Genomic DNA, 25,880 nt, shown 5'->3' on the forward strand with positions numbered 1-25,880 from the left:
TTCAGTGATTCTCAAATTTTGTTCTTGTGGAGCATAGACTCATTGAATCGACCTGAAATTTCCATACTAAAGTTAAATAATGATAGACTTTTCCCAGTTTATGGAAGAAACTATGCATAGAGTTTTTCTGTTCCAACATTGCCCCTTTCTGGGCCAGGCATGGTGGCTTATGCTTGTAAACCCAGCACTTTGGGAGGCCAAGATGGGAGGATCACTTGAGGCCAGGAGTTTGAGACTAGCTTGAGCAACACGGTAAGACTCTGTTTCTACAAAAAAAATTGAAAAAAATTAGTGGGGCCTGGTGACACATGCCTATAGCCTCAGCTACTCAGGAGGCTGAGGTAGGAGGATTGCTTGAGCCCAGGAATGTGAGGCTGCAGTGAGCCATGACCACACCACTGTACTCCAGCCTGAGTGACACAGTGAGACCCCTAACTAAAAAAAAAACAAAACAAACAAACCACCAAAACCCTCTCTTTTTCCCTTAAATTTGGAATCAGAGTAAAATGTTATCAAATTTCAACAAAATTCTTTATCCTGTTGATGTAAGTGGCAAATAATATTTCATAGTAATTTGTAAAGGACCCCTTTCTTCTTAGTCATTTACTCTATATGCTTGAAAACCAGTTACTTGATTTAAAATTCTTGATATAAAAATATTGTTTTAATGTTGGAATCTATTCTTACAAATGCAAATTCAGAAGAAGAATGATAAAGAAAATCAGGCAGTTTTCTTTACTGATTCTTTGGGTCTGGGATGAGCATGATAATTCGTGTTTTTAAAAGTTCCCAGGTGATGCTGATGGTCTCCACACCATAGCTGTAAATATTTACCTGCTGTTAATATATGAGAAAAAAAAGTAACAGTGAAAGTAAGCCTTCTGGAAACAATCTAAAGTTTGATGACTCTTCTAAACCCCAAGAATGAACTGAGTCTAATAATTCCAGGCTTCTAAAGCCCAAGAATGAACTAAGTCTAATAATTCCAAGCTTATGTGATACAAAGTATGCATGCTGAGCAGCTGTTCTGAATTGACTTTAAAAGGGTGGCTACATTTCTGTGGCTTCCTTTTTCCAGCTCATAGAACTTCCTGGGAATTGGTTTTGCTACCAGGTAGAATTCATTGAAATATACCTTCAGAAAACTAGTACATCTCACTGTAACTTTGCATTGTCATCAATTAAGTTGTGTAAGTGTTCTTCATTCATAGCAAATGATGCTTAAACAAGAAGATAGGAATGGGAGATAGTAGTATAAATGGAAATTCCAAACAGCCACACAGCATTTGACTGGTGAATAATAGATGGAATTACTGTAGAGATGAGGCCCAGGAGGCTGGTATCCGTCCCCTGTTGAACCATACTTATCTATCCTTAAATAGACTGTAGCAGGACCTGATACAAATTTAGTGGGCCTCAGAGAAATCTTGTAGTGATCATTAACGATTTGCTGTACCTGGAACTCTGGGTTGGTGGCAGGGTAGCTGAGACGATGATGAGTTAGGATGGCCGCAATGTTTATTTAGTGGTTTGGTGAGTGTGTTTGAAGATCTGTGAGTTTCTTTCTCTTCTCTTTTGCTAATTTCTCCCTTCCAAATTATGAGCCAGTTTACCTACCCATCATTTAGATTTATTAAGGCATAAACATGGTAGAATATAAACATCTTTGGATAAATAATACAAATAGTAATAGATACCATTTATGAGCACTTTAACTGTGTGTCCTTTTTGGTGTTAAGCACTTTATGTAATTATCTCATATTAGTCTTCTGGCTGTCTAGGACTCCCCCTTTTTATAAATGAGGAAGGTGAGGCTGAGAGGTCAGGGCCTCCAGGTCACATAGCCAGTGAGTTTATGAGGTTGGTCCTGCTCCCTATTTGAGGATGATCTGACACTAAGGCCATGTTCTTTTTTTTTTTTTTTAATGAAGATGGGGTGTTACTATCTTGCCCAGGCTGGTCTCAAACTCCTGGGCTCAAGTGATCCTCCCACCTTGGCCTCCCAAAGTGCTGGGATTATAGGTATGAGCCACCATTCCTGTAAGATCATGTCCTTAATCACAGCATTGGACAGACACTACACACTGTTAGGAGAAATTGGGAGAGTTTCGATTTTTAGGCTTATACTATATAGCAGTCATGTACCACATAAGGATGTTTTTGTCAATGAAGGACTGCATATATGGATGGTGTTCCCATAAATTATAATGGAGCTGCCCTGTACAGGTGTTCTACTTTTTATCTTTTAAAACTATATTTTTACCATACCTTTTCTGTGTTTAGATATACATTGTTTTACAGGTGCCTACAGTACTCAGTATAGTAACATGCTGTATAGATTTATAGCCTAGGAGAGCAATAGGCTATCTCATTTGCCTAGGTATGTAGTAGGCTACACCATCAAGATTTGTATAAGTACACTGTAGGATGTTCACACAATGATGAAATCACTTAACAATGCATTTTTCAGAATGTTTCCCTGTTGTTAAGCAATGCATGACTGTATTATATTGCCAGTTAATGCAAGTTATCATCACTTTGAAGCTGCCTGTAATGTGGGTCAGTAGTAAGGCCACTACGGTATGAGATGGAATATTTGGGATCTGATCTCAGCTCAGAAAACATTTAGAAATGTCAGACTGGCACTTAATCTGACTTTTATGGGGAAATAATGGATGCTTTCTGAGCTTTGGTTTCTTCTTCTGTAAAATTAGAGCAGTAATATCCATCCTATCTGACTCTGATTTGCAGCGAGAATCCAATGAGATAATAGTCATACTTGGCAACATGTCTTACAAGTGTTGGGTCATTCTCTGGCTTTGTTTTGATTTGTGTTCTCTGCCCTAGACCCTGAGAGGGTTACAAAGTGAACACCTTTTTTCCCCTTTGAGGTGTAGTTCTGATGGGGAGCACTGAATATACATTTCAGGATCCTTAGGCAGAAATGTGCTATGGGAATTTAGGGCAGGGGAAGTTTACTCTGAAATAACATTGCTCAGGGGAGACCTTACAAAGTTCATGGCATAAAGAATTAATTAGATTTTAAAGGATGTGGTATTCAGATACAGCAAGAATACTTCATTTTGTGGAAAATTTATTTTGCTTTTAAGAGGAAAACAGTTAAGAACTTAGCGTACCATATGCTTTTGAAAAATGTGTTATGTACTTCCATGAGATGTGGGACTCTAACCATCAAGGAGGGGATTTTTCTGCTCTTAAAGTGGAGGATGGAGGCATTTTTATGCTGTCCCACGTTCTCTTGTGTTTGTCCTACCCTACCTTTCTCAGAATAGAGATCTGAGAGGAGGGAGCCCTCTCTGAAGCTTTTAGGGCAGCAGAGTCATTCATCTTAGGTTGACTGGCAGTATATTTTCTTTTCCTCTGTTGAACAGCAGAGAACACTTACTAATTCAGGATTTTTAAAAAGATTAAAAATACATGGCTGGGCACAGTGGCTCATGCCTGTAATCCCAGCATTTTGGGAGTCTGAGGTGGGCAGATCACCTGAGGTCACGAGTTGGAGACCAGCCTGGCCAACATGATGAAACCCCATCTCTACTAAAAATAAAAAATTTAGCCAGGTGTGGTGGTGCATGCCTATAATCCCAGCTACTTGGGAGACTGAAGCAGGAGAATCGTTTGAACCTGGGGGACAGAGGTTGCAATGAGCTGAGATCGCGCCATTGCACTCCAGCCTGGGCAACAAGAGTGAAACTCCATGTCAAAAAAAAAAAAAAAAAAAAAGTATTCTTATGAATGGAAATAGCCTTGTTGGTTATGAGTACTCAGCTGAAATGAAGAGTTATCAGTTTTGCTTTGGGAAACAAGGTGACCAAGCATCAGGTTTCAGAAAGACTACTCCCATTCTAGTGATTAGTTAATAAAATTATTCCTGACAGTGGAGAGCCTAGGAGCTCAGGCAGTTCCATATTTAGAGACAGAGAACTCATTGTCCAAAGATCTCAGAACAGCCTTCGCTAGTGCACAGAAGGGATTTAGGACAATTTGCATAAGTCTCCCTGTGGATAGCAACATGGGTCCAGTGTTGGGTGGTTCCAGGAGCCTTTCCTTGGCTTCATCATGGGGTGACTCTGTGCTTGGTGAGAACTCAGTCTCATGACGTTTTTTGCCAGCAGGATTGGGTGTTGGGACATTGAATAAACCCACTGTTTGGTTCCACATAAGGGCTCTTTTGTGTTGGCCTGGGGAAGCCATGTTCAAGTTTGTCTTGCTTTTTTCCCGGCTATGTTTTTGGACTTTGTGGCCTGGAGAATTAAGCACAACACCCATTCTGACCTAATCTGTCAATTTTTGCTCTTCAAAGGTAACCACAGCCCCTTGTAATTCTAAAATATGTAGAATAATATCATACCTTTGAAAACTTATGATTTATTAATTAAAAGCTGGGGAAAGGAGGAGAAGTTCTTTGGCATGCCCAGGTAGTGAGGTATACATGCCTGTTCATGGTGAAACTGTGAGAAGTAACTCCCTTGAGTTAATATGATTTCCCTAGTTCACTGACTTCTTTAAGAAATATGTTCTCTTGGCTGGGCATGATGGCTCATGCTTGTAATCTCAGCACTTTGGGAGGCTGAGACAGGGAGATCGCTTGAGGTCAGGAGTTTGAGACCAGCCTGGCTCACATGGTGAAACCCTGTCTCTACTAAAAATACATAAATTAGCTGCCACTGGTAGTACGTGCCTGCAATCCCAGCTACTCGGGAGGCTGAGGCAGGAGAATCGCTTGAACCTGGGAGGCGGAGGTGGCAGTGAGCGGAGATCGCACCACTGTACTCCAGCCTGGGCAACAGAGAGAGACTCGTCTCAAAAACAAACAGAAATATGTTTTCTTGCATAGTTGACAAACATTTGTATATTTAAATTCTCCTGTGAAAGGGCATGGTTTACACTGGATTATAAGTAAAAAATGCCAGGTGCTTGCAATGTTGCACTTTTTTCTTTGTTTTTAAGAAATTATATATATTCAACATTAGATATTAAGAGCTTTTGCCACTGTTTCCTTGCATAAAATTGTATCATTTTAGAAGCTACGTAAGGAGTCTAATTTAAAATCGGGAGGGGGCATATTTTATGCACTGGGGTAACATGGTATTTAAGTACAAAAATGAAATGCACTAATTTCTAACCTGAGATTTATTTTCCTTTAGTCGGCTAGCTTGATTTCTCAGCTTTGTTGTAATAACATAAACATTTTTATGTTTATTTTTAGGTGGCTTTAACCAAGAGAGCAGATCCAGCTGAGCTTAGAACAATATTTTTGAAGGTCAGTATAAAGGAATCTATTTTGTTTCTTGTTTGATTTGTGTTCTATAACTTTTAAAGATTATTTTCAAACAGCTCTTTATTTCATCGTTATATTTTTAAAAAATCCCAAAGTGTCAGCCTAGTGTGGTGGCTCACGCCTGTAATCACGGCACTTTGGGAGGTTGAGGCGGGTGGATTACCTGAGGTCAGGAGTTTGAGACCAGCGTGGCCAACATGGTGAAACCCCATCTTTACTAAAATTACAAAAATTAGCCAGGTGTGGTGGCATGTGCCTGTAATCCCAGCTGCTCCGGAGGCTGAGGCGGGAGAGTTGCTTGAACCTGGGAGGCAGAGGTTGCAGTGAACTGAGATCATGCCAATGCACTTCAGCCTGGGTGACAGAGCAAGACTCTGTCTCAATAAAAAAAAAAAAAAAAAAAAAAATCCCAACATGTCTTAAAAGGGGAGAGCCTTACAAATGCATCTGCTTTTTAAAATGTATAGGAAACTAACTTGTAGGTGACTGTGATGACAATATGGTTTGTATTTTAATTTCTTTTATCTCAATTGGTGTAAGGTATGTGAATAAAAGCAGTTGCTGGAGTATTGAGTTTTGCAACCCATTTACCCTTTCAGTATTGACCCATATAGCTTTTTCTCCTAGGAAGTTTAAAGCTCATTGTAAACATCTCAGTAATCCTTCACTCACCCACGGGCCTATCCTGTCTCTCCCTGGTAGAAGCCTATTGTTGTTGTTATCATCATCATTATCATCACTTTATGATGACTGCAGTATCCTGGGAGGAGGCCCCGGTATAGATAATAGCAGATACTAGAGCACAACAGACACGATAGAAGTTTGTGTCTTATGCTGGCATCTTATATTTCCACCTATTTTGTGATATTGGGCAGTGAATGATTAATAGAATAAAAGTCTGTCTCAGGTTCCAGACACTGAAACACCTTTGTGTTATTCAGCTGACATTAACGTACTCAAAAAAGAAAAGACCACTTTTGTAAGATAATACATATACACACATAATATATATGTGTGTATATATGTGTCTTTCTAAACATTATGAAAAGGCAGCTGAGTTGTATGGAAAGAGGACCAGGGTGTCAAATGAGAAATTTGATGTGTACTGAATATGGTGTGGAAAGGTATTAAATCTATGAGTCTCCCTTTCCTCATCACAGTGTGTTACTATTAAAACTAGTTGAGACATTAAGGACTTTGAACATGGATAGGGTATTTGATATTAAGGAGTTGTTATTAATTGATGTTTAGGCTGATAGTATTCTCATTATGGGAAATATAGAGTCTATGTTTTAGAGATATACACTGAAACATTTACAGATGAGACTACAATTTATGAGATTTGCTTTTAAATAATCCAGTTTCGGTGGGTTGAGGAAAATGAGTAGGCGGTATGATGATAACTTTTGAAGTTGGGAAATGGAATATTGGGTTTATTATACTATTCTCTCTACTTTGTATATGCTTGAAAATTTTCTTTTTCTTTTCTTTTTTTTTTTTTGTTTTGAGACAAAGTTTCACTCTTGTTGCCCAGGCTGGCGTACAATAGCATTCTCTAAGCTCACTGCAACCTCCACCTCCTGGGTTCAAGCGATTCTCCTGCCTCAGACTCCTGAGTAGTTGGGATTACAGGCATGCGCCACCACACCTGGCTAATTTTGTGTTTTTAGTAGAGATGGGGTTTCACCATGTTGATCAGGCTGGTTTCGAACTCTTGACCTCAGGCGATCTGCCCACCTCGGCCTCCCAAAGTGCTGGGATTACAAGTGTGAGCCACTGTCCCCGGCCTGAACATTTGCATAATAAAACATTTTTTAACATAACGATTCAGTGAGTTAACTTATGTGAAAGGTGACCTGCATCTGATACATGTTATATATTGATTCAGTAAATGCTTGAAATTAAGTAATAATTTAAGTAAAGGAGAAATGAAGACTCCACAAGCAAATGGATTAAAAGCAGGGATAGTTTTGTGGGGAGGACAAAAAAAGACACATTTGTAAGGAGATTTGGATTATACATAAAAAATCAGGCTTCTGGACATCTGTAATCCCAGTGAGAGGCTGAGGCAGAAGGATCGCTTGGGCCTAGGGATTTAAGGCTTCAGTGAGCCATGAATATGCCACTGCGCTCCAGCCTGGATGACAGAGTGAGACCCTGTCTCTTAAAAACAAAGCAAGATTCTTTATAAATTTGTTTTTAGCCCAGAAATACAGTATAGAGTTTCTTTTTTTTTTTTCCTTTTATTTTTGAGACAGAGTCTCACTCTGTCACCCAGGCTGGAGTGCAGGTTACGTGATGTTGGCTTATTGCAACCTCTGCCTCCCGGGTTCAAGTGATTCTCATGCCTCAGCCTCCCGAGTAGCTGGGATTATAGGAGTGCACCACCACGCCTGGTTAATTTTTGTATTTTTAGTAGAGACGGGGTTTCACCATGCTGGCTAGGCTGGTCTTGAACTCCTAACCTTAAGTGATCTGCCTGCCTTGGCTTCCTAAAGTGCTGGGATTATAGGCATGAGCCACTGCGTCGGCCACAATACCGTATACAGTTTCTAAGGTGGAAAAGGATTCTGGAGGATGAAAGTCCAGAAAACAGAAAAACATTTGTTCCTTACCTAAGCTGATCTCTATAGTTGTGCATGTTGGGACCACCATGGTTGGAATGAGGTGTGTATGAGAGAACCAGAGAAGATTTTTGTATGTGTGTTTAAGGTCTGTTGATATTGTAAAACTCCAGTGACAGAAATCTGAAAGACCACTTGTAGAAGAGTAACTAAGTGGACTGCCAAAGATCCTATCAAAACAGAAAGTCGCTCGTTAACTTAAGCTGGTAAAGTAGTCATCATTCTTTGAACTCTGGACCTATCTGTTACTTCTGTTTTCTAAACAAGAAAGAGTGGTGGGCATCCTTATGATAGGAAGTGGGAACATCAGAGAGGGTGTCTCAATAGATGGTGCATTTTAGAATCTCACTGGTTGGTGTGATCCATTGATAAGACTCCACTTAAAGGCTGTGTCCACCTTTCAAGGCCATATGGTCCCTGGAGAAGCTAGACTGAGACCTTAATTTGGAACAATGTATCTTTGTCAGTTGCTACATCCACTTTCAGCAGCCTGCAGGATTATACTAGGGGGGAGTCTAATTGATCAGGTAGACCTAGAGAGGGTGAGATTCCATGCAGAGTTCTGGAGAGACACCTGTGGTGTTTCTGTTTAAGTGCACTTGAAGGCCGAGGGTGGAGCCTTTGGGATAGATAGGGAAGTACTCTCTTCCCTTGGGGTGGTTGGGACTATGTGACTTTTGAGGAAGAATTTGTATGTGGCTTGGAGTCCTAAGAGATGACGTCGGGGGGGCCGTACCTGAAGAAAACAGCAGTCAGCAGTTTGTGGAAAGGATTGTGCATCTGGCAAAAGTTCTGGTGACCTCACCAGGCCTGGATAGTGTGGTACCAACCCAAATCTGCCTTGGCTTAGCATGCTAAGGATGTCAGGTTTACCATTTATCACAGATGGTATTGTGGTGAGGGGAAGAACGGGAAACACAGCAGTGAGGGGACTGTGCCAGGCTGAGCTTTTTAGTTCATTATGGATCAGCAGTAAGCATTCTGTAAACCTGTCTACTTTGCTGATTTTCTGTGACTTTTTCCGGACTTGACTTTCTTCCTAGTAAAAATTCCATGTGAAATATCCTACCCTTCTTTCTGCTAACCTATGTAAAGAGAGGATTCTTCTGTAGCTTGGGAGTTGGAAGGGAGCTTCATTGCAGCCTTCACACCAGATGTGATGGTAGCAGGAAAGTTGGCAGCTCTGTAGATCAACGACAGCCGGTGAAATTGAGCCAGATAAGGAAAGAGGGCTCCTGCGGGATTAAAATGAGCCCAATTCTGACCTTTTCATTTATTTGAGAATTTAGAATCAGTTCCACTGTTTTTTTTGAAGGTACCTAGGTACAGTTTCATGAACTGGGTGTATATCAATGCATACTTCATGGCTCCTGTCCATAAATATCTGAGTGAGAACTGTGTGTAAGTATAAAAATCCCCAGAAGCCATGATATGATTGATAAGTGTTGTACAGCATTAATTAACAGGAAGATGATGTGGTCTAATTTTATCTTTCTATGGAGAGTCATTAAGTTATGGAGAGGTGGTAATATTTGAACTGCGCTCGAAGATGAGTACGTAGAGAAGGGTTTGTTGGCAATGGAAGACCTTTTTAGGCAAAGAAAACAACACATACAAAGTAAAGAGCTGTCAGAGTGCCACATGTGTGGAGGGAATGGCTACACAGTTGGACTGGCTCGGGGCACAGGGTCCTGGCTGGTGGTAGTCAGGGCAGGACTTGTTATAAAACATGTGGGGCTAAGGCATATTACAGATGTTTTCTCTTTTTTGAGACGGAGTCTCACTCTGTCACCCAGGCTGGAGTGCAGTGGTGCGATCTCGGCTCACTGCAAGCTCTGCCTAGCTGGGTTCACGCCATTCTCCTGCCTCAGCCTCCCAAGTAGCTGGGACTACAGGCACCTGCCACCACGCCCAGCTAATTTTTTGTATTTTTATTAGAGATGGGATTTCACCATGTTAGCCAGGGTGGTCTTGATCTCCTGACCTCGTGATCCGCCCGCCTCGGCCTCCCAAAGTGCTGGGATTACAGGCTTGAACCACTGCGCCTGGCCAACGAGAGATGTTTTCTTATAGAGGATGTTCTTGTGGCAAGTGGCAGGTAATGTTTCATCTAGATGTAGAAGTTAAAGTCTAAGAAGTCAGTTTTGTTTCTAGCCTGATGACGTGCATTTTTCTGTTTGCCTAGTGCTTTTGGTGTTGCTTCCTGTTAGCTTAAACAGATGTGTATTGAGTGTCTGCAGTTTAAATAAAACACCATGAAACTCTGTGGTGAGTGGGAGGTGCAAAAGGTGTATAACAATGACCACATCTTAAAGGAGCTCAGATTTTATATAGGAGACCAGATGGATAGGCATGCAGGAGGTAACAAAGAATCTTAAAGTTGGCATACTCCAAGGGCCCACATTGTGGTTAAAGCAAATGCTATAGGAGGTGGAAGGAGGGAGCAGCCCCTGTTGTGGGGAGTGGTCAGGGAAGGCCCCGAGGAGAGAAAACTTGGGGAGTCTCAGGGACAAGTGGGAAAGGCGACAAGGAACACATTCGAGGGAAGGCCTGGAGATGCGTCGGGGAGAAAACAACCTCTCCAGGTTGAAGGAGTCTTGGTCATCCTTTAAATGTTTATTTAAATACAACTCTTCATGCTAAGTATCACAGGGTGTGGGTGACAGGATTGGAAAGGTAATTGGGGGTTTGGCATTCCACTAACCAGTGGGGAGCATTTGAGGTTTTTTGACAAGGAGGTGAGTGTGAGATTTGATTGGTGCAACAAGGCCACAAGTTAGGCAGCCTTAGGGTTGTGGCAGCAGGAGGAATGGAGAGTGGCAAGATAGAGTCACTTTGAGAGAATATTTGATGAAGATGGCTGATTTTTTATAATGGATGAAAGAGAGCAGAGAGGAAATACAGCCTGGGTGCAGAGAGGAGCCGGTAATAAGAATAGAGAAAGTGAGAGGGAGCCAGTAGCTCCAGGAAGGAAAAGAGATGATGGCTACTACTGTATTAGTAATAGAGAAAGTGAGAGGGAGCCAGTAGCTTCGGAGAGGAAAAGAGATGATGGGTACTACTGTATTAGTAATAGAGAAAGTGAGAGGGAGCCAGTAGCTTCGGAGAAGAAAAGAGATGATGTGTACTATTGTGTTAGTAATAGAGAAAGTGAGAGGGAGCCAGTAGCTTGAAAGTGACAGGGAGCCAGTAGCTTCAGGGAGAAAAAGAGATGATGCATACTATTGTATTAGTCTGTTCTCACACTGCTAATAAAGGCATACCCAAGACTGGGTAATTTATGAAGCAAAGAGGTTTAATTGACTCAGTTCCACATGGCTAGAGAGGCCTCACAATCATGGTAGAAGGCGAATGAGGAACAAAGTCTTGTCTTATATGGTGACCGGCAAGAGAGCTTGTGCAGGGGAACTCCCATTTATAAAACCACCACATCTTGTGAGACTTATAGGGAGACCGCACCCATGATTCAGTTATCTCCAGCTGTCCCTGCCCCTGACATGTAGGGAGTATTACAATTCAGGATGAGATTTGGGAAGGGACACAGACAAACCATGTCAACTGTTTAGAAGTATATAGTCTCATATAATTAAATCTCTGTAGCAAAAGATGGGAAAATTGGGGAAAAGGGCTGAATGAGAAACGTAAGACATATTACAGAGTAACATAGTGAATTACACTTGGATTTTTATAATTGTTCTGTCAACAAAATCATGGTATCCACTTTTAAAATGTTTGTAGGTAAATTTTGAAAAACAGTTAATTCTCTTTTTGGAAAGCTTTTTATCACACCAATTTTATATTTATTGAAAATTTAAAAGGTGGATATATGAACAAAAGTAACTTGTGATCTTTGCATAGGAAGGTAGGTGCAGATATTTATATGTTTATTTATTTCTCAGTCTATGTGTCTCTCTGTATGTATATAATTTTTTTTCCCCTTAGGAGAAAAAAATTACTGTTTTATATCTATTTTTTTCCCTTACCTGCTATGTTACAAATAGTTTTTCCTATAATTCAGTGTGCTTCTACTTTTTTTTATTTTTGTAAATTACTTTATTTCTTCCATGATGATTTAGAGGGACTATTTTTAAACTAGTACAAATATGTCATAAATAATATCTGGCCATCTTCTAACCAGTTGAATAATTTCTTGTGCAATAAGCTACCTCACATCTTTTGGCAAGCAATACATTAAATTTGATTAATAAAGACATTATACAATGAATTAGGACACAATTAAAATTTGCTTTAAATATTTCTTTGGGGGAGAGGACACCACACTTCTACTCGATGAAGAGAAACATTTTTACAGTCCAGGGGTCTTTTTTTTTTTTTTCTTTTACCACCTATTATGCCATGAAGTCATAGGTAATAGTTTCCAACAGCGCAGGCTCCTTCCTGTGAGTTTTCACAAAGTGTGCTTCTCTGCGTGGAGCAGGCTGACACCAGGTACCTTACTCTTTGGCTTCCTTCTTTTTCTGATCATTTTTCTTCACCCTTTTCAGGAAGCTATCTCAGCTCTTAGAGTGCTTAATGTGCTCAGCACACACATTAATTCTCTTGGCAAGAGTCTTGCCCTTAACTTGTTTGTTTACAACAGTGCCAACAGCATGCTGGGTGGCATTGTAGACTCCTCTACTTTTGCCATGGTAACACTTGTAAAGCATTCCTTTTTGAACAGTACCCATTCCCTTCATGTCTACAATATCATCTTTCTTATAGATTTGCATATATGTGGCCAAAGGAACAACTCCATGTTTTCTTTTTTTTTTTTTTTTGAGACGGAGTCTCGCTCTGTCGCCCAGGCTGGAGTGAGGTGGCCAGATCTCAGCTCACTGCAAGCTCCACCTCCCAGGTTTACGCCATTCTCCCGCCTCAGCCTGCCGAGTAGCTGGGGCTACAGGCGCGCGCCATCGCGCCCGGCTAGTTTTTTTTGTATTTTTTAGTAGAGACGGGGTTTCACCGTGTTAGCCAGGCAACTCTGTGTTTTCTAAAAGGCCTAGAGAACATATATCGGGTGCCTCTCCTCTTTCCCTTTGTGTGCATCATTTTGGCGAATTACTGGAAGATGGTGGTTCCGGCTGAAAGGAAGCCTTCTACAATATTTTTAATGCTACATAATATTCCTACATATGGCTGTTTCTGTTTTGTGCTAATTTATCGAACCACTATTTATTATTGGATATTTAGTTGTCTCCTGTGCTTTACTATCATAACAGCACTATAATGATAGTGTTGTACCTACATTTTTGCATATAGCTAGCATTATTTTCTTAGGATAAATTCCTAGAAGTGGCACCATTGGGTTAGAATGGGTTTACAACATATTAAGGCTTGTGATTCTTCTTGGTAGACTGCCTCTCGTGAAGGTTGTTTCAATATATATTTTGGGTGGGAACATGTAAGTGTTCATTTCCTACATTATATCAACTCAGATTATTATGAAAAAAAATACCATAGCAGCAACAAAAAAGACTTTATGCCAATCTGTTAGTTGAAAAATTGTATCTTATTTAAAATATTCATTTTTTAAATAAATAGAGCAATATATTTATTGACCATTTATGTTTCTTAAATTTATTTTTAACTTTATTGTGATAATTTTTCAGACATACAGAAAATAGAGTAGTAAACACCCACATAACCATCATCTAATTTAAAGTAATACTTGTCATATTAGTTTATACATTTTTTTCTGATTTATGTTAATGTAAATATAACTTAGCTATCACTATAATTCACCCTAAATAATTTAGCATAGAACTTCAAATAATAAAAACAATCTCCTACACAGTTGTAATACCATTGTGCACCTAATAAAATTAATGATAGTTCCCTAATATGAAATACCCAATCCAGATTCAAATCCTTAATTATATTGTGTTTCATCCCTATAACAGGGAATCGAAGTAAAGGATGGGCAGATGCAGTGACCTGTTGTGTGCACCTTCTCAGTGGTTGGAAAACAGTAGGGGATTTGTCCTTCAGTCCCAGGATGTGAGTGATTCATGGCAATAGGGCAGCTGGATGATTATGGTTCTACCCTGGCTCATTCACAGCTTACAAACCTTTATCAATTTACTGTGACTGATGGTGAGCAGGCCAGATACGACCCCTGCCCTTGGGGAATGGGCATTTGTAGTGATAGGTTCCTTCTGGTTTCCTTTGCTGTCATCTTCACTGGGTATGGTGGTATTTCTTGGTGATGACAATAAGTATTATACAACATTATATGAGAACTCCTAAAACTCTTCCCATTTTGCAGGTGTATGTTTAATCATAATAAAACTCCCGAAAATTGTAAGGGAGGAAGGCTTCAGGTCGCTAGTGAAAAATATTCTCAAAGAAGGATTAATGACATTTTAAAGATGTGGTGGCTATAAGGATATAGTCCGTTCCCCCTATAGGGACCCTCTGCTCACTGCTGCAGGGAGAGCAGAGTTTAAAAAAACTCAGAGAAACTCTCTGATATTTAGTCCTGAAATGAAGAAAGACTGGTGATATGGTTTGGCTGTGTCCCCACTCAAATTTCAACTTAAATTGTAATAATCCCCACATTTAAAGGGTGGAGCCAGGTGGAGATCATTGAATCATGGGGGTGGTTTCCCTCATACTGTTCTCATGGTAGTGAATAAGTCTCACGATATCTGATGGTTTTACAAATGGGAGTTCCCCTGCACAAGCTCTCTTGCCTACCGCCATGTTAAGACGTAACTTTGCTCCTCATTTGCCTTCCACCATGATTGTGAGGCCTCCCCAGCCATGTGGAACTGTGAGTCCATTAAACCTCTTTTTCTTTATAAATTACCCAGTCTCGGGTATGTCTTTATTAGCAGTGTAAGAACAGACTAATACAACTAGTGTCTAAGCTTAGAAAAGTAATGGAAGAAGTTTCAAAGGAGAAAAAAATTCTATAGACTCAATTATATAAAAATACCAAACGGAAAAATATTTGCAACAAATATAATAGACCAAAGCGAGTAAAGGGCATGTTCACACACTGTTGGTGGGCGTGTAAATTGGTACAATCTTTTCCGGGGAGCAGTGTGATAATAAGTACCAAGAGCCCAAAAGTTCCTCTCCTTTGACTCAACGATTTCTCTTCTGGGAGCCTAGCCTTTGAAAATTGCCAGGAATTTGGACAAATGTTATATACAAAGCTTGCTACCTTAGCTTTATTTAAAAATACTAAAAACTGGAAATGTCTACTGGTACTAGAAAAGTTAAATTGTATATTGAAATAAATTATTCACTATCAGGGGCAAGCTTAGGTAGTATAACTCCTAAGTCATAGGATTGCTCTAATTAGCAGTGATATTTCCTTTATATTTTCATCTTGTTTTGGCTCAATTAGGAAAATCAAACTATAATTCTTTACGTGTCCAAAAAGCTGAATTAAGTGCTAACTGAAGACTGGTAGGATCACTGGGGCATCTTTGAGGCTTTTCCTTGTAGTGTGCTAAAAAAATGTTACCTGTAAGACAATACTATAGAACATTTATGTAATATAAAGTACTTATTGTGTATAGGGCATTGTGCTAAGTAGATGACATGATTATCTCATTTATTTCTAGCATCTGTCTTATGAAGCTGTAATGTTGTTCTACTCATTTTATGAATGAGGAACCTGAGTTACCAAAAGCTTTAGTTACCTACCTGGGGCCATTCAGGTGGTAAGAGGCACAGTCCAGGCCCGTGGGACGCCAAAGCTTATTATTACTGAGTATCTGAGCAAAGCCTTAGTCTGCATTGGAATTGAAATGTAGAAATGACAAGTGACTTTTACAAACAGTTTTTATCAGGCTTAACTTGGATTAGAGAGAGAGGGGAGACACTGCCCTGGCACTTCACTGCGCACCCTCCATCACTATGGCTACCAGTGTGGTTCTTGTCACCCAGCTAGGCTTGTTCTTGTAGATGCACTGTCCTTACATCCTGAGTCCCCAAACCACTGTTTTGTCCCCAGGATCAAGAGGCTGTGTCCTGCTTCATAAGGACACCACAAGATCCCATGTAGTTTCTCAGCATTTCTACCCTTAGGGCTCCATGCAACAGAAATTAGTTGGCCCCCTCTTATCCAGGCTGGAGTGTTATCACATCAAGGGCCAGACCTTAGGAGAACACTGTGAGGAAGCATTGTATGCCACCTAATTCTTACTGAGCATTTCTGCATAGTAATGCTTTAGAATGGAGAGGACAGTAACTGGAGCAGCATTTACTGCCTCCCTCCATAAGATTGCCCAAGATGACATGCACTTAGTAGTTTGCTTTCCAGCTTAGCTTGTTTGCCATCCTTTCTTGTATCCTTGATGCTCTTAAAGCAGGAACGGGGCAAAGGAATTAGGTTGTTTGTCTCCATGACTTCGTAGTTCCACTTTTTTTTTTTTTTTTTTTTTTAAAGCTATATGCCTTTGCTAAAAAGCAAGACATAGTTTGTCTTTCCAAATTTCTGTAAACCAGGGTTTCTGAACCTGGACATTGCCCACACTTTGGGCTGGAGAACCATCTGTTGCCGGGAGTCATCCTGCGCATTGTTGGATGTTTAGCTACATCCCTGGCCTCTACCCGCTGGAGTCAGTAGCGCCCTTCCTCGCATGTTATGACAATCTTAATTGCCATCAGATATTGCCAAATGTCCCTGTGGGAAAACATTGCTCCCAGTTAAGTTTATACACATAAAATTTGACTTGTATTTTCTTTGAAGTGTTGGGAGATAATGGTCATTGTGAAGAGTACATAATCATATCTGATATTTTATCATTTGGATATTTTGAGCTTTTTCACATATCGATCCCATGATTATATACTTCTGAAAATCAAATATATAAAATATTGTTTTTCTTTTTTTTAAAACAGTATGCAAGCATTGAGAAAAATGGTGAATTTTTCATGTCCCCCAATGACTTTGTCACTCGATACTTGAACATTTTTGGAGAAAGCCAGCCTAATCCAAAGACTGTGGAACTTTTAAGTGGAGTGGTGGATCAGACCAAAGATGGGTATGTTTATTTTTAATTATCTCATTTAATTCTTTTTGTTTGAAACAGCTTTCTTTTGCTCTAATGACCAGGAAGTGATTAAATGTATACCTTTCCATCTCTTAGGACCATTTTCTGTACTTACTACTACTATTATTACATTATTTGAGTAATAATTATTTCCTTCAATCATTGTTTCAAGTTGGGGATTCAGTATGTATATATTTGACTTGTTTAAAGAATACTTTACCGTTTCCGAGAACTATTGTTGTCATCAAGGTGGTGGTGTGCAGATATATGACAGTATTTATATGCCTTTGGTATTTTTCAAGGCGGCTGTAAAATTGGGAGTAAATGTACAACATAGCTCTATGAACGTTAACTTTTCTGTAATCTTTTTTTCTGATCAAATCGCCTTTAAAAATTCACATGTGATTCCAAAGCCCCAAGAAAGGCACTCTGCAAAAGCTAGAGGAAAGAAACTGTACCATATAGAATTAAATAGGACACACTGCAGAATGCCTTTGGATTCTTTTTTTCCCTACCAGTCTTCTCTGCTTCCATTTTGTTGGAACTTTTTTTCCCCCCTCTTTTGAGGCAGGGTCTCACTCTGTTGCCTAGGCTAGAGTATAGTGGCATGATGTTGGCTCAGTGCAACATCTGTCTTCCGGGTACAAGTGATCCTCCCACCTCAGCCTCCTGAGTAGCTGGTACCAAAGGCGTGCACCACCATGCCCAGCTAATTTTTGTGTTTTTTTGTAGAGATGGGGTTTTGCTCTATTGCCCAGGCTGGTCTCAAACTCCTGGGCTCGAGCCATCTGCTTGCCTCGGCCTCCCAAAGTGTTGGGATTTACAGGCATGAGCCACTTTATCTGGCCTTCTGCTTTCATTTTAAAGATGGGGTTTTCTTAAGCTGTATAAGATTGCAGTGGCTTTTACCATTAAACACAGAATTTTGGACTCTGGACTCTTGCTAATCAAACACCAATGTCTGCTAATAGCCAAAGTATAATGTACAAGAACTAACCTCTAGGTAAACTGTAAAGGACCTTGCCTTCTTCCTTCTCTAGGTAAACTGTAGGAGACTTCGCTTCTGTTCCTGCTGCTTGCCAGCACCCTTTTGACAGACTGCAGTTACCTACCACTCTGAGATGGAGTTCTCTAGCACTGAATTTTCTCTATTTATTGGAATCTTCATGTGTCTGATTTTCCCACATGCAGTGGTTTGAAATATAACCCATGTATAATGTCTTTGTGTACTTCAAATACTCTCAGTTTTCACTGGCACTTTCCTTTTCTTATTTATGCACTTGTCACCCTTTTTTTTCCCCCCTTTTTTTTTTTTTTTTTTAATGGAAAGGACCTCCTGTAAAATGAAGACCTTGATGAGTGGGAGGGAGCAGGCAGGGAATTAGATGATCTACTTGTTGCAGTTTTCTGGAGGATTGTTGGATTATGCCTTCTCTCTCTGTTCAAGCGGCAGAAGGTTTCCTTTTTAACCTTCTTACCTTTGTTTTCTACCCTCACCCCAAGGTGGAGTCTTTGCTTGGTAGGAAAATGTAGTATATGAGCAGGGTGGCGCAGGAAAAGGCTGGGGTGTATTTCACAGTAGTTCATTTAAGCTGAAGCTATGCAAAACATAGACTTATTCCAGCAAGCATTTTTCTGTGGAAAATCTGATTGTTTTTTCACTCCCTACAATGGCTCATGGTTCAGAGGAAGTGTGACCAAGTTCACATGCAACATGAATTATCTGCCTTAATATTTGAGATCAGTTTTTTCTAATTTGGAAAAATTTTAAACTACAGAAAAAAATTCTGAGCCACAAAAAAAGTTGAGAGAAAAATACAGTGAGCACACAACCTATATGCTTCACCTAGATTGACTTTTTATTAACATTTTTACCATCTTTGTGCTCTCTTTGTACACACACATTTTCTACACACAAACACACACATAATTTCTTTTTTTGGTTAAGTATAAATTGTATGCATCACAATATTTCAGCATTTATCTTCTGAGACTAAGAACATTCTCCTGCATGAACCCCCATGCTATTATCACACTTAGGAGAATTAATGATCATGTCAAATATCAGCTAATGTCTAATCCATATTTAAATATACTAGAACTTTCAAGTATATTTACAGAGCTGGTGTCTTCACCTCCCTTCCCTACCTCAAATGGCTCTTTGCCTATTCTTGTTTCTTTTTTGTTTTTTTATTGAAGATTATACTGCATTTTGTTATGTCTCCTTTACTCTAAAACAGAACAGAAACATTATATTGTTTTTCATGATACTGACTTTTGAAATCCAGGCCAGTTATTTTGTTGAAGGTCCTGCATTCTGGACTTGTCTGATTGTTTCCTCATTGTCTGATTCAATTCCGGATACATTTTGGGGTATAGGTTAGGAGCTATTCTTTACTACCTATTGTATGTCCTCAGGAGGGATAGTGTCCAGGCGTTGGTGATGCTGTTTGATCAGTTGATGAAGGTGGCATCCACCTGATATTTCCATTGTAAAGACTCCATTTTGTCGTTATATATGAGTAGATAATCTGTGGGATGATACATCAGGATCACATGGATATCCTTTTCTCCAGCAACCTTTCACCTAATGGTTTTAGCATCGATGATGATTCTTTGCTGAATCAGTTATTCTATTGATGTTTAAAAGGTGGCGATTTTTCTAATCCTATAATTTCTCCTATACTTACTGTCCAACATTCTTTAGTAAACAGAAACTTTCTTTCCTCCCCCCCTTTTCTTTCTCTTTTAATCTTTTATATCAACATAAATTACTGGATTTACTTACTTTAATTCTGTATTATACTCCATTACCAGTATGCTCTTACATGCAAAGTGTCTCAAATGTGGTCAGTGGGAGGGCTGGGCTTCAAGCTGGCTTCTTATTCTCAGCTTTCAGATGCTCCGTGCTTTTGACAAATTAGTTGTTCCAGGCTTTTGACAAATTAGTTGTTCCAGGTTCACCTTGGGCTGTTCCTGCCTTTGACCTGGAAATCACTCCCCCCCCCCCCCCCCCCGCCGCCCCGACAAGAAGGTCTCATTCCTTTTATTTGGGAATGGTGCTGAGAAACAAAGCTCTGGGCACTGGCTTATTGTTACCAGGGTGTTACTCCTCTGACTTTTCAGTGAAAAGAGCTGGGAAATATACAAACTTTAAAAAATTAAAAGTTCCTAATGACATCTCCTTTTAAATTTAACATTATAGTATTTTTCTTTGCTTTTTAAATTTTGTATCTCTTTCTCTCTGTGAAAATTTTGGTTCCTACATACATTAGTGTGTTTATGGGCCTTTATTTGATAGAATTGGAAGACCTCTGAAGGTATACGAAAGAGCAAAAATATTTAAAAAAATAAATAAATAGGCTGAGTGCAGTGGCTTATGCCTGTAATCCCAGCACTTTGGGATGCCGAGGCAGGCGGATCACCTGAGGTCAGGAGTTCGAGACCAGCCTGACCAACATGGCGAAACCCCATCTGTACTAAAAATACAAAAAAATTAGTCGGGCATGATGGCTGTCACCAGTAATCCCAGCTACTTGGGAGGCTGAGGCAAGAGCATCACTTAAACCCAGGAGCTGGAGGCTGCAGTGAGTAGAGATCGTACCATTGCACTCCAGCTTCAGTGACAGAGCGGGACTCCGTCTCAAAAATAAAATAAAATAAAATAAAATAACATAAAATAATAAATAATTGGAATACCTTCTGATGTACTTTGCCTTTTATTTTATCCCCCTTCCCAGTAATAGACATGCTTTTTCTTTTTTTGAAACATATAATCTCCAAAAATTCACTTACATTTATCAGATAACAACAATGTAACATATATTTTACATATATAATATAACATAATGTGCGTATTTTCTCAAAAGTTTGTGACAGATTTGAAAGGCTGACTTTGTTTTCTTGGTTTTATCGATGAGCTGTCTGAAGCTCTTGGTATTTAAACAGTTTGTAGCTAAAAGGTGCTCAGGCCTGTCAGGTTTTAAATTCCTTGGCCTTTTCAGTGTTCTGAGCTGCCTCTTCTCATAATCGCACAGTCCTCTTTAGTTGACATTTGCTTTTAGATTTTGTATTATCTTAAATCTCAGTGTTTTACTGTGACACGGAAAATGTTAGATGGCCTTAATCCTTTGCCCTATAACAAATCTTTTAGTTGCAAAAACCTTGAACATCTCAGTTTTTTTTCCTTTGATTTCTAGTTGGCGTGTAATAATTGTACATATTGGATACCAAGTGTTAGTTCAGTACATGTGTATAATGTGTAATAATCAAATTAGAGTTTTGTATCAATTTGTTGACTAAATTTAGTTAAATGTACTAAGAAGCATTTTCACAAAAGCCCATGAATGGAAACTGTATTTCAAATTCTGTTACTCACCTTAACAGGCTGAATAATGGCCACCCAAAGAGATCTAGTCCTAATCCCTGGAATTTGTAAATATTACCTTACTTGGAAAAAGGGACTTTGCATCTGTGATTAAATCAAGAATTTTGAGATGAAGATATTACTCTGGATTGTTTGGGTGGGCTCTAAATTCCATCACAAATGTCATTAGAAGATAGAGGCAAAGGGAGAGTTGACACAGAAACAGGGAAGAGGAAGAGACAGGGTGACCACGGAAGTGGAGATGAGAGCGATGCAGCCATAAACCAAGGAATGTCTGGAGTCACCAGATGTTGGAAGAGGCAAGAAGGGATTTTCCGCAAGAGCCTTTGGAGAGTCTGTGGCCTTATTGAACTCTTGATTTAGGGCTTCTCATCCCTAGAACTGTGATAGAATAAATTTTATTGTGTTAAGCAACCCAATTTATGGTAATTTGTTTTATTTATTTGTTTATTTATATTTTATTTTACTTTTAGGCAAAAGGTCTTGCTCTGTTGCCCAGGCTGGTCTCAAATTCCTAGACTCAGGCTATCCTCCTGCTTTAGCTTCTGGAGTAGCAGAGATTACAGGCATGTGCCACTGAACTTTGCTGTTTATATTTTATTTATTTATTTTTGAGATGGAGTCTTGCTCTGTTGCCCAGACTGGAGTGCAGTGGCATGATCTCAGCTCATTGCAACCTCTGCCTCCTGGTTCAAGCAATTCTCCTGCCTCAGACTCCTGAGTAGCTGGGATTACAGGGGTCCACCACCATGCCCCACTAATTTTTGTATTTTTAGTAGAGACATTGTTTTATCATGTTGGCCAGGCTGGTCTCGAACTCCTGATCTCAAGCAACCCACCTGCCTTGGCCTCCCAAAGTGCTGGGATTATTATAGGTGTGAGCCACCGCACCTAGCTCCAGCTATTTATATTTTCTAATTGACAAGGTTGAATATATTTATGATGTACAACGTGATGTTTTGAAATATGTATACATTGTAGAATGGCTAAAGCAAGCTAATTAGCATGTCCATTACCTCATATACTTATTTCTTTTTGTGTTGAGAACACTCAAAATCTACTCTTAGTAATTTTCAAGTATACAATATATGATTATTAAGTATAGTCAGTATGTTGTACAATAGGTCTCTTGAGCTTACTCCTCTAACTAAAATTTTGTATTGTTGGACCAACATCACCCCAGGGCCTTTCCCCATACTGTCCCCTTCCCCCAAGCGAGGCCCTGGCAACCACCAGTCTGCTCTCTGTTTCTATGAGTTTGACTTTTTTAGATTCCATGTATAAGTGAGATCATGTAGTATTTGTCTTTCTGTGCCTGGCTTATTTCACTTAACGTATTGTCCTTCAGGTTCATCCATATTGTCACAAGTGAGAGGATCTCCTTTTTAAAGGCTTAATAGTGTTGCATTGTGTGCATGTATCGCATTTTCTTCATCCATTCATCTGCTATGGGCACTGGAGTTGATTGCATATCTTGGCTATTGTGAATAATGCTGCAGTGAACCTGGAAGTGCAGACGCCTCTTCAGTGTACCAGTTTTATTTTCCCGTTGTAATTTGTCACAGCGGCCCCAGGAAATGAATACACTCATGTAGCTGTTTTTTTCCGGGACATCAGAAAGCTTATAGTTGTGAAGAATTTTCTTTTGCCAAGGACCAGCCCGATCCAGAAAAAATCTTTTTCTAGTGGTAGTTTGGCTTGATCCAGACATTTTCCAGGCAGAGACCCCTATTGTGAACTGTCTCTGTGAGGTCATGGCCGCTTTCTAAAGACTTCACCTATGTGTGGGCTGGGGTGGAACTCCGGGCAGGGAATTTAAATGCCTGTGCACTTATGGCCTTAACACCTCCAGCTTGCTGAGGGAGGGATCCTGTTTTCTGTGGCACTCTTGTTTCTAATGGAATGATGCGTGAGTGCCTTGGGTGCCTTGGTCAGCCCTCCGTGCTGGAGCTTCTCTCTGAACACTCTCCAGTCCTTCAGCAGCTCTTTGGGAACCTCGTCTCTGTGCTTGGCACAGTTGTGTATATTGAGGATAACATGGTGAGTGGAAAAAAAGCAAAGTGCTTGTTGCCCTCTTGGAACTTCTAATTTAATGGAGCAGATAGATATTCATCAGGGAGCCTGAAAGAAATGTGAATTGATGTGATACTGCCATGAAAGAGAGGGATGGTGTGAGTAACAGCAAATAGGGGCTTCATTTGGACTGGGAAGTTGGGAAGACTTTCCATGAGTGACATCTGAGCTGCAGGAGTTGGAGGTGGGAGTACAGAGGACAGAGAGTTGCAGGCAGAGGGAACAGCACTTGCAAAGGCCCTGTGTTTTGAAATGCAGAGGCTGGCATGCCTGGAGCACGGAAGTGCAGGGCATGGTGGTGGGAGAGGTGGGCTGTGCCCAGACTGTGTAGGGACTTGTACCTCATGTTAAGGATTGGAGCTCTTTATCCTGAGAGTGCTGGAGAGCCATCAAAGGCTAATTTGAATGAGGGGATTGGCATGATTTGCCTGTGTAACAGCATACTTGCTGTTAATACTCTTTGTTGTGTTTAGACCTCCCTGCATTCCACTGTTTTAATCTACTTAATGATGGGTTTAATCAATTTATGAAGTTCCGTAAGGGAGATGAGAGGAGACTTTGAGTGTCTAGGGCTGGAAGCCTTTTGTTTTTGGTGGGCCTTAATGAGTGAAGAGGGCTTGTCCCAGCATTTGAGGAGGAGGTGGGACTCTAAGGACTTCTTAGGGCCTAGACCTCCTTACTGATACTGAACCACATAACTGAACTGTACCTTTTAGATTTGGTTGTGATTATTATTATTTTTATTCAAAATGAGAATAAAGCTTTGTATATCTTCTAAGTATAATTTTTATACATTATTCACACAACTTGTCTGTTAAGAGCAAGGTGAAAATCTTTCCTTTGATCTTTGCAAATGTTCTATTTGTTGTTGTTTTTGACTGTTGTCTTGTTAAAGGGAGTCAAGGCTAAAAAACTGTCTTCACTTGTGACTGACCTTCTCACCTGGGAAGACTACGTGGGACTAGAATAAGCTGGAGGTGTTGAGTGCCTGACTCACTGAGGGTTACGGGTACCAAGCACTGTCTGTGGGGTGGGCACCGGGTGGCTCAGGGATCCAGTCGGCTTGCTAGGGTCACATAGGAATTTACCACACATATGTCTTTCATCTCCAGTGTGGAACCTCTTTGCACTCCACGTGCAAACAGAAGTTGGCGCTTCTTTTGGAAAAGGGATGTTAGTTGTCTCAATTTGCTAGTGATGAGTCTGACAGATTCACTATACTACCTTGTCAGCCCCCTGCCACTTTGTTGTACCAAAATGACAGCAATATAATCAAACCCTTAAATAATTTTTCTTTCTTTTTTTTTTTTTTGAGACAGAGTCTCAGGCTGGAGTGCAGTGGCATGATCTCAGCTCACTGTAACCTCCGCCTCCTGGGCTTAAGCAATCCTCCTGCTACAGCCTCCCCCGTAGCTGCAATTACAGCCATGCACCACCACACCCGGCTAATTTTTGTATTTTTAGTAGAGATGGGGTCTCACCATATTGGCCAGGCTGCTCTCGAATTCCTGACCTCAAACGATCCACCTGCCTCAGCCCTCCCAAAGTGCTGGGATTATAGGTGTGAGCCGCTATGCCCGGCCTCAAATAATTCCTTTCTGTTCAGAGTAAAGAGATTGAGTCCTGGACAGTTCCTGTTTTGATGCATGAAGAATAAGGGCATCAAAGAAGAAAAAGATGAAAAAGAAATCTAAAGATTAGAAATGTGTGGCCTATATAAATAAAGCATGTTCTCTGCCTTTCCTATGTTTGCTATTCTTTTTCTGAGGAAAAAATATATGGCCTTTTAAAGATTTCACAAGGTGAAGGAAGATATAATAATGTTGATGATAAAATGATTTTTATATACCTGTTTTCATTTTGTGAGGCTGTCACGATGAAATCCAGGCCTTGGCCACATGCTGGGAGTTAATGAGGTTTACAATTGGCAATACTTAAAGAGTATTAGGGTAATGTATTTAAACATCAGCAGTTCACAGCCTGAAATGTTCATCATCTGTCAGGTTATAATACGGAATCAATAAAGGGAGGTCTTTCAATTTGCTAATGAGGAAAGTTTTCTATACTATTAGGGTAGACATAGATTTCAGATAAACACCTGAAATTCATAAACTATAGAATTTAGCAAAAGCATCTCTTCAATTAAAAAAAAAAACCTTGATAGTAATCAATAGCAGTCACCTGAGAAGCTTAGATTTTTTTCTTAGTCATCAGACTCCCAAATTAATCTACCAAAACAAAAAGCCTCATTAACAGCTCTCATTGAATCAGTGTTATTTTTTCCTTTCTCTCAAGGTGTCTGATTAACCCCCTTTCTTTTAGCATTACTCACTTTGTGTTAATATTTGATGTCTGAAATCATGGGGGGGGGTGTGTGTGCAATGTGGTGGCTAGACACTGTCTACAGGCAGTAAATTAAAAAGAATTTTTAAAAAGGTTTGTATTATGTTGCTGATGTATTAGAAAATCTCTAGGAATGTCAGGTG

At 40.0% G+C, this 25,880-nt stretch overlaps 1 protein-coding gene across 4 annotated transcripts in view; it reads left to right on the top strand.

Annotated features, from left to right (window-relative positions):
- The window catches only part of SLC25A13 (solute carrier family 25 member 13), a 199,630-nt gene that overhangs the window by 18,533 nt on the left and 155,217 nt on the right, over nucleotides 1-25,880 (top strand). For all 4 annotated transcript variants that reach the window (XM_015134304.3, XM_077997027.1, XM_015134303.3 and 1 more), the window contains 2 exons: nucleotides 5,231-5,284; nucleotides 16,783-16,925. In XM_015134304.3, coding sequence (XP_014989790.1) covers nucleotides 16,816-16,925 — 110 coding nt within the window. In that variant the 5' untranslated portion in view covers nucleotides 5,231-5,284; nucleotides 16,783-16,815. The remainder of the gene's footprint in view (nucleotides 1-5,230; nucleotides 5,285-16,782; nucleotides 16,926-25,880) is intronic.

The sequence above is a fragment of the Macaca mulatta genome, chromosome 3, assembly GCF_049350105.2.
Source record: "Macaca mulatta isolate MMU2019108-1 chromosome 3, T2T-MMU8v2.0, whole genome shotgun sequence".
Classification (NCBI taxonomy): Eukaryota; Metazoa; Chordata; class Mammalia; order Primates; family Cercopithecidae; genus Macaca; species Macaca mulatta.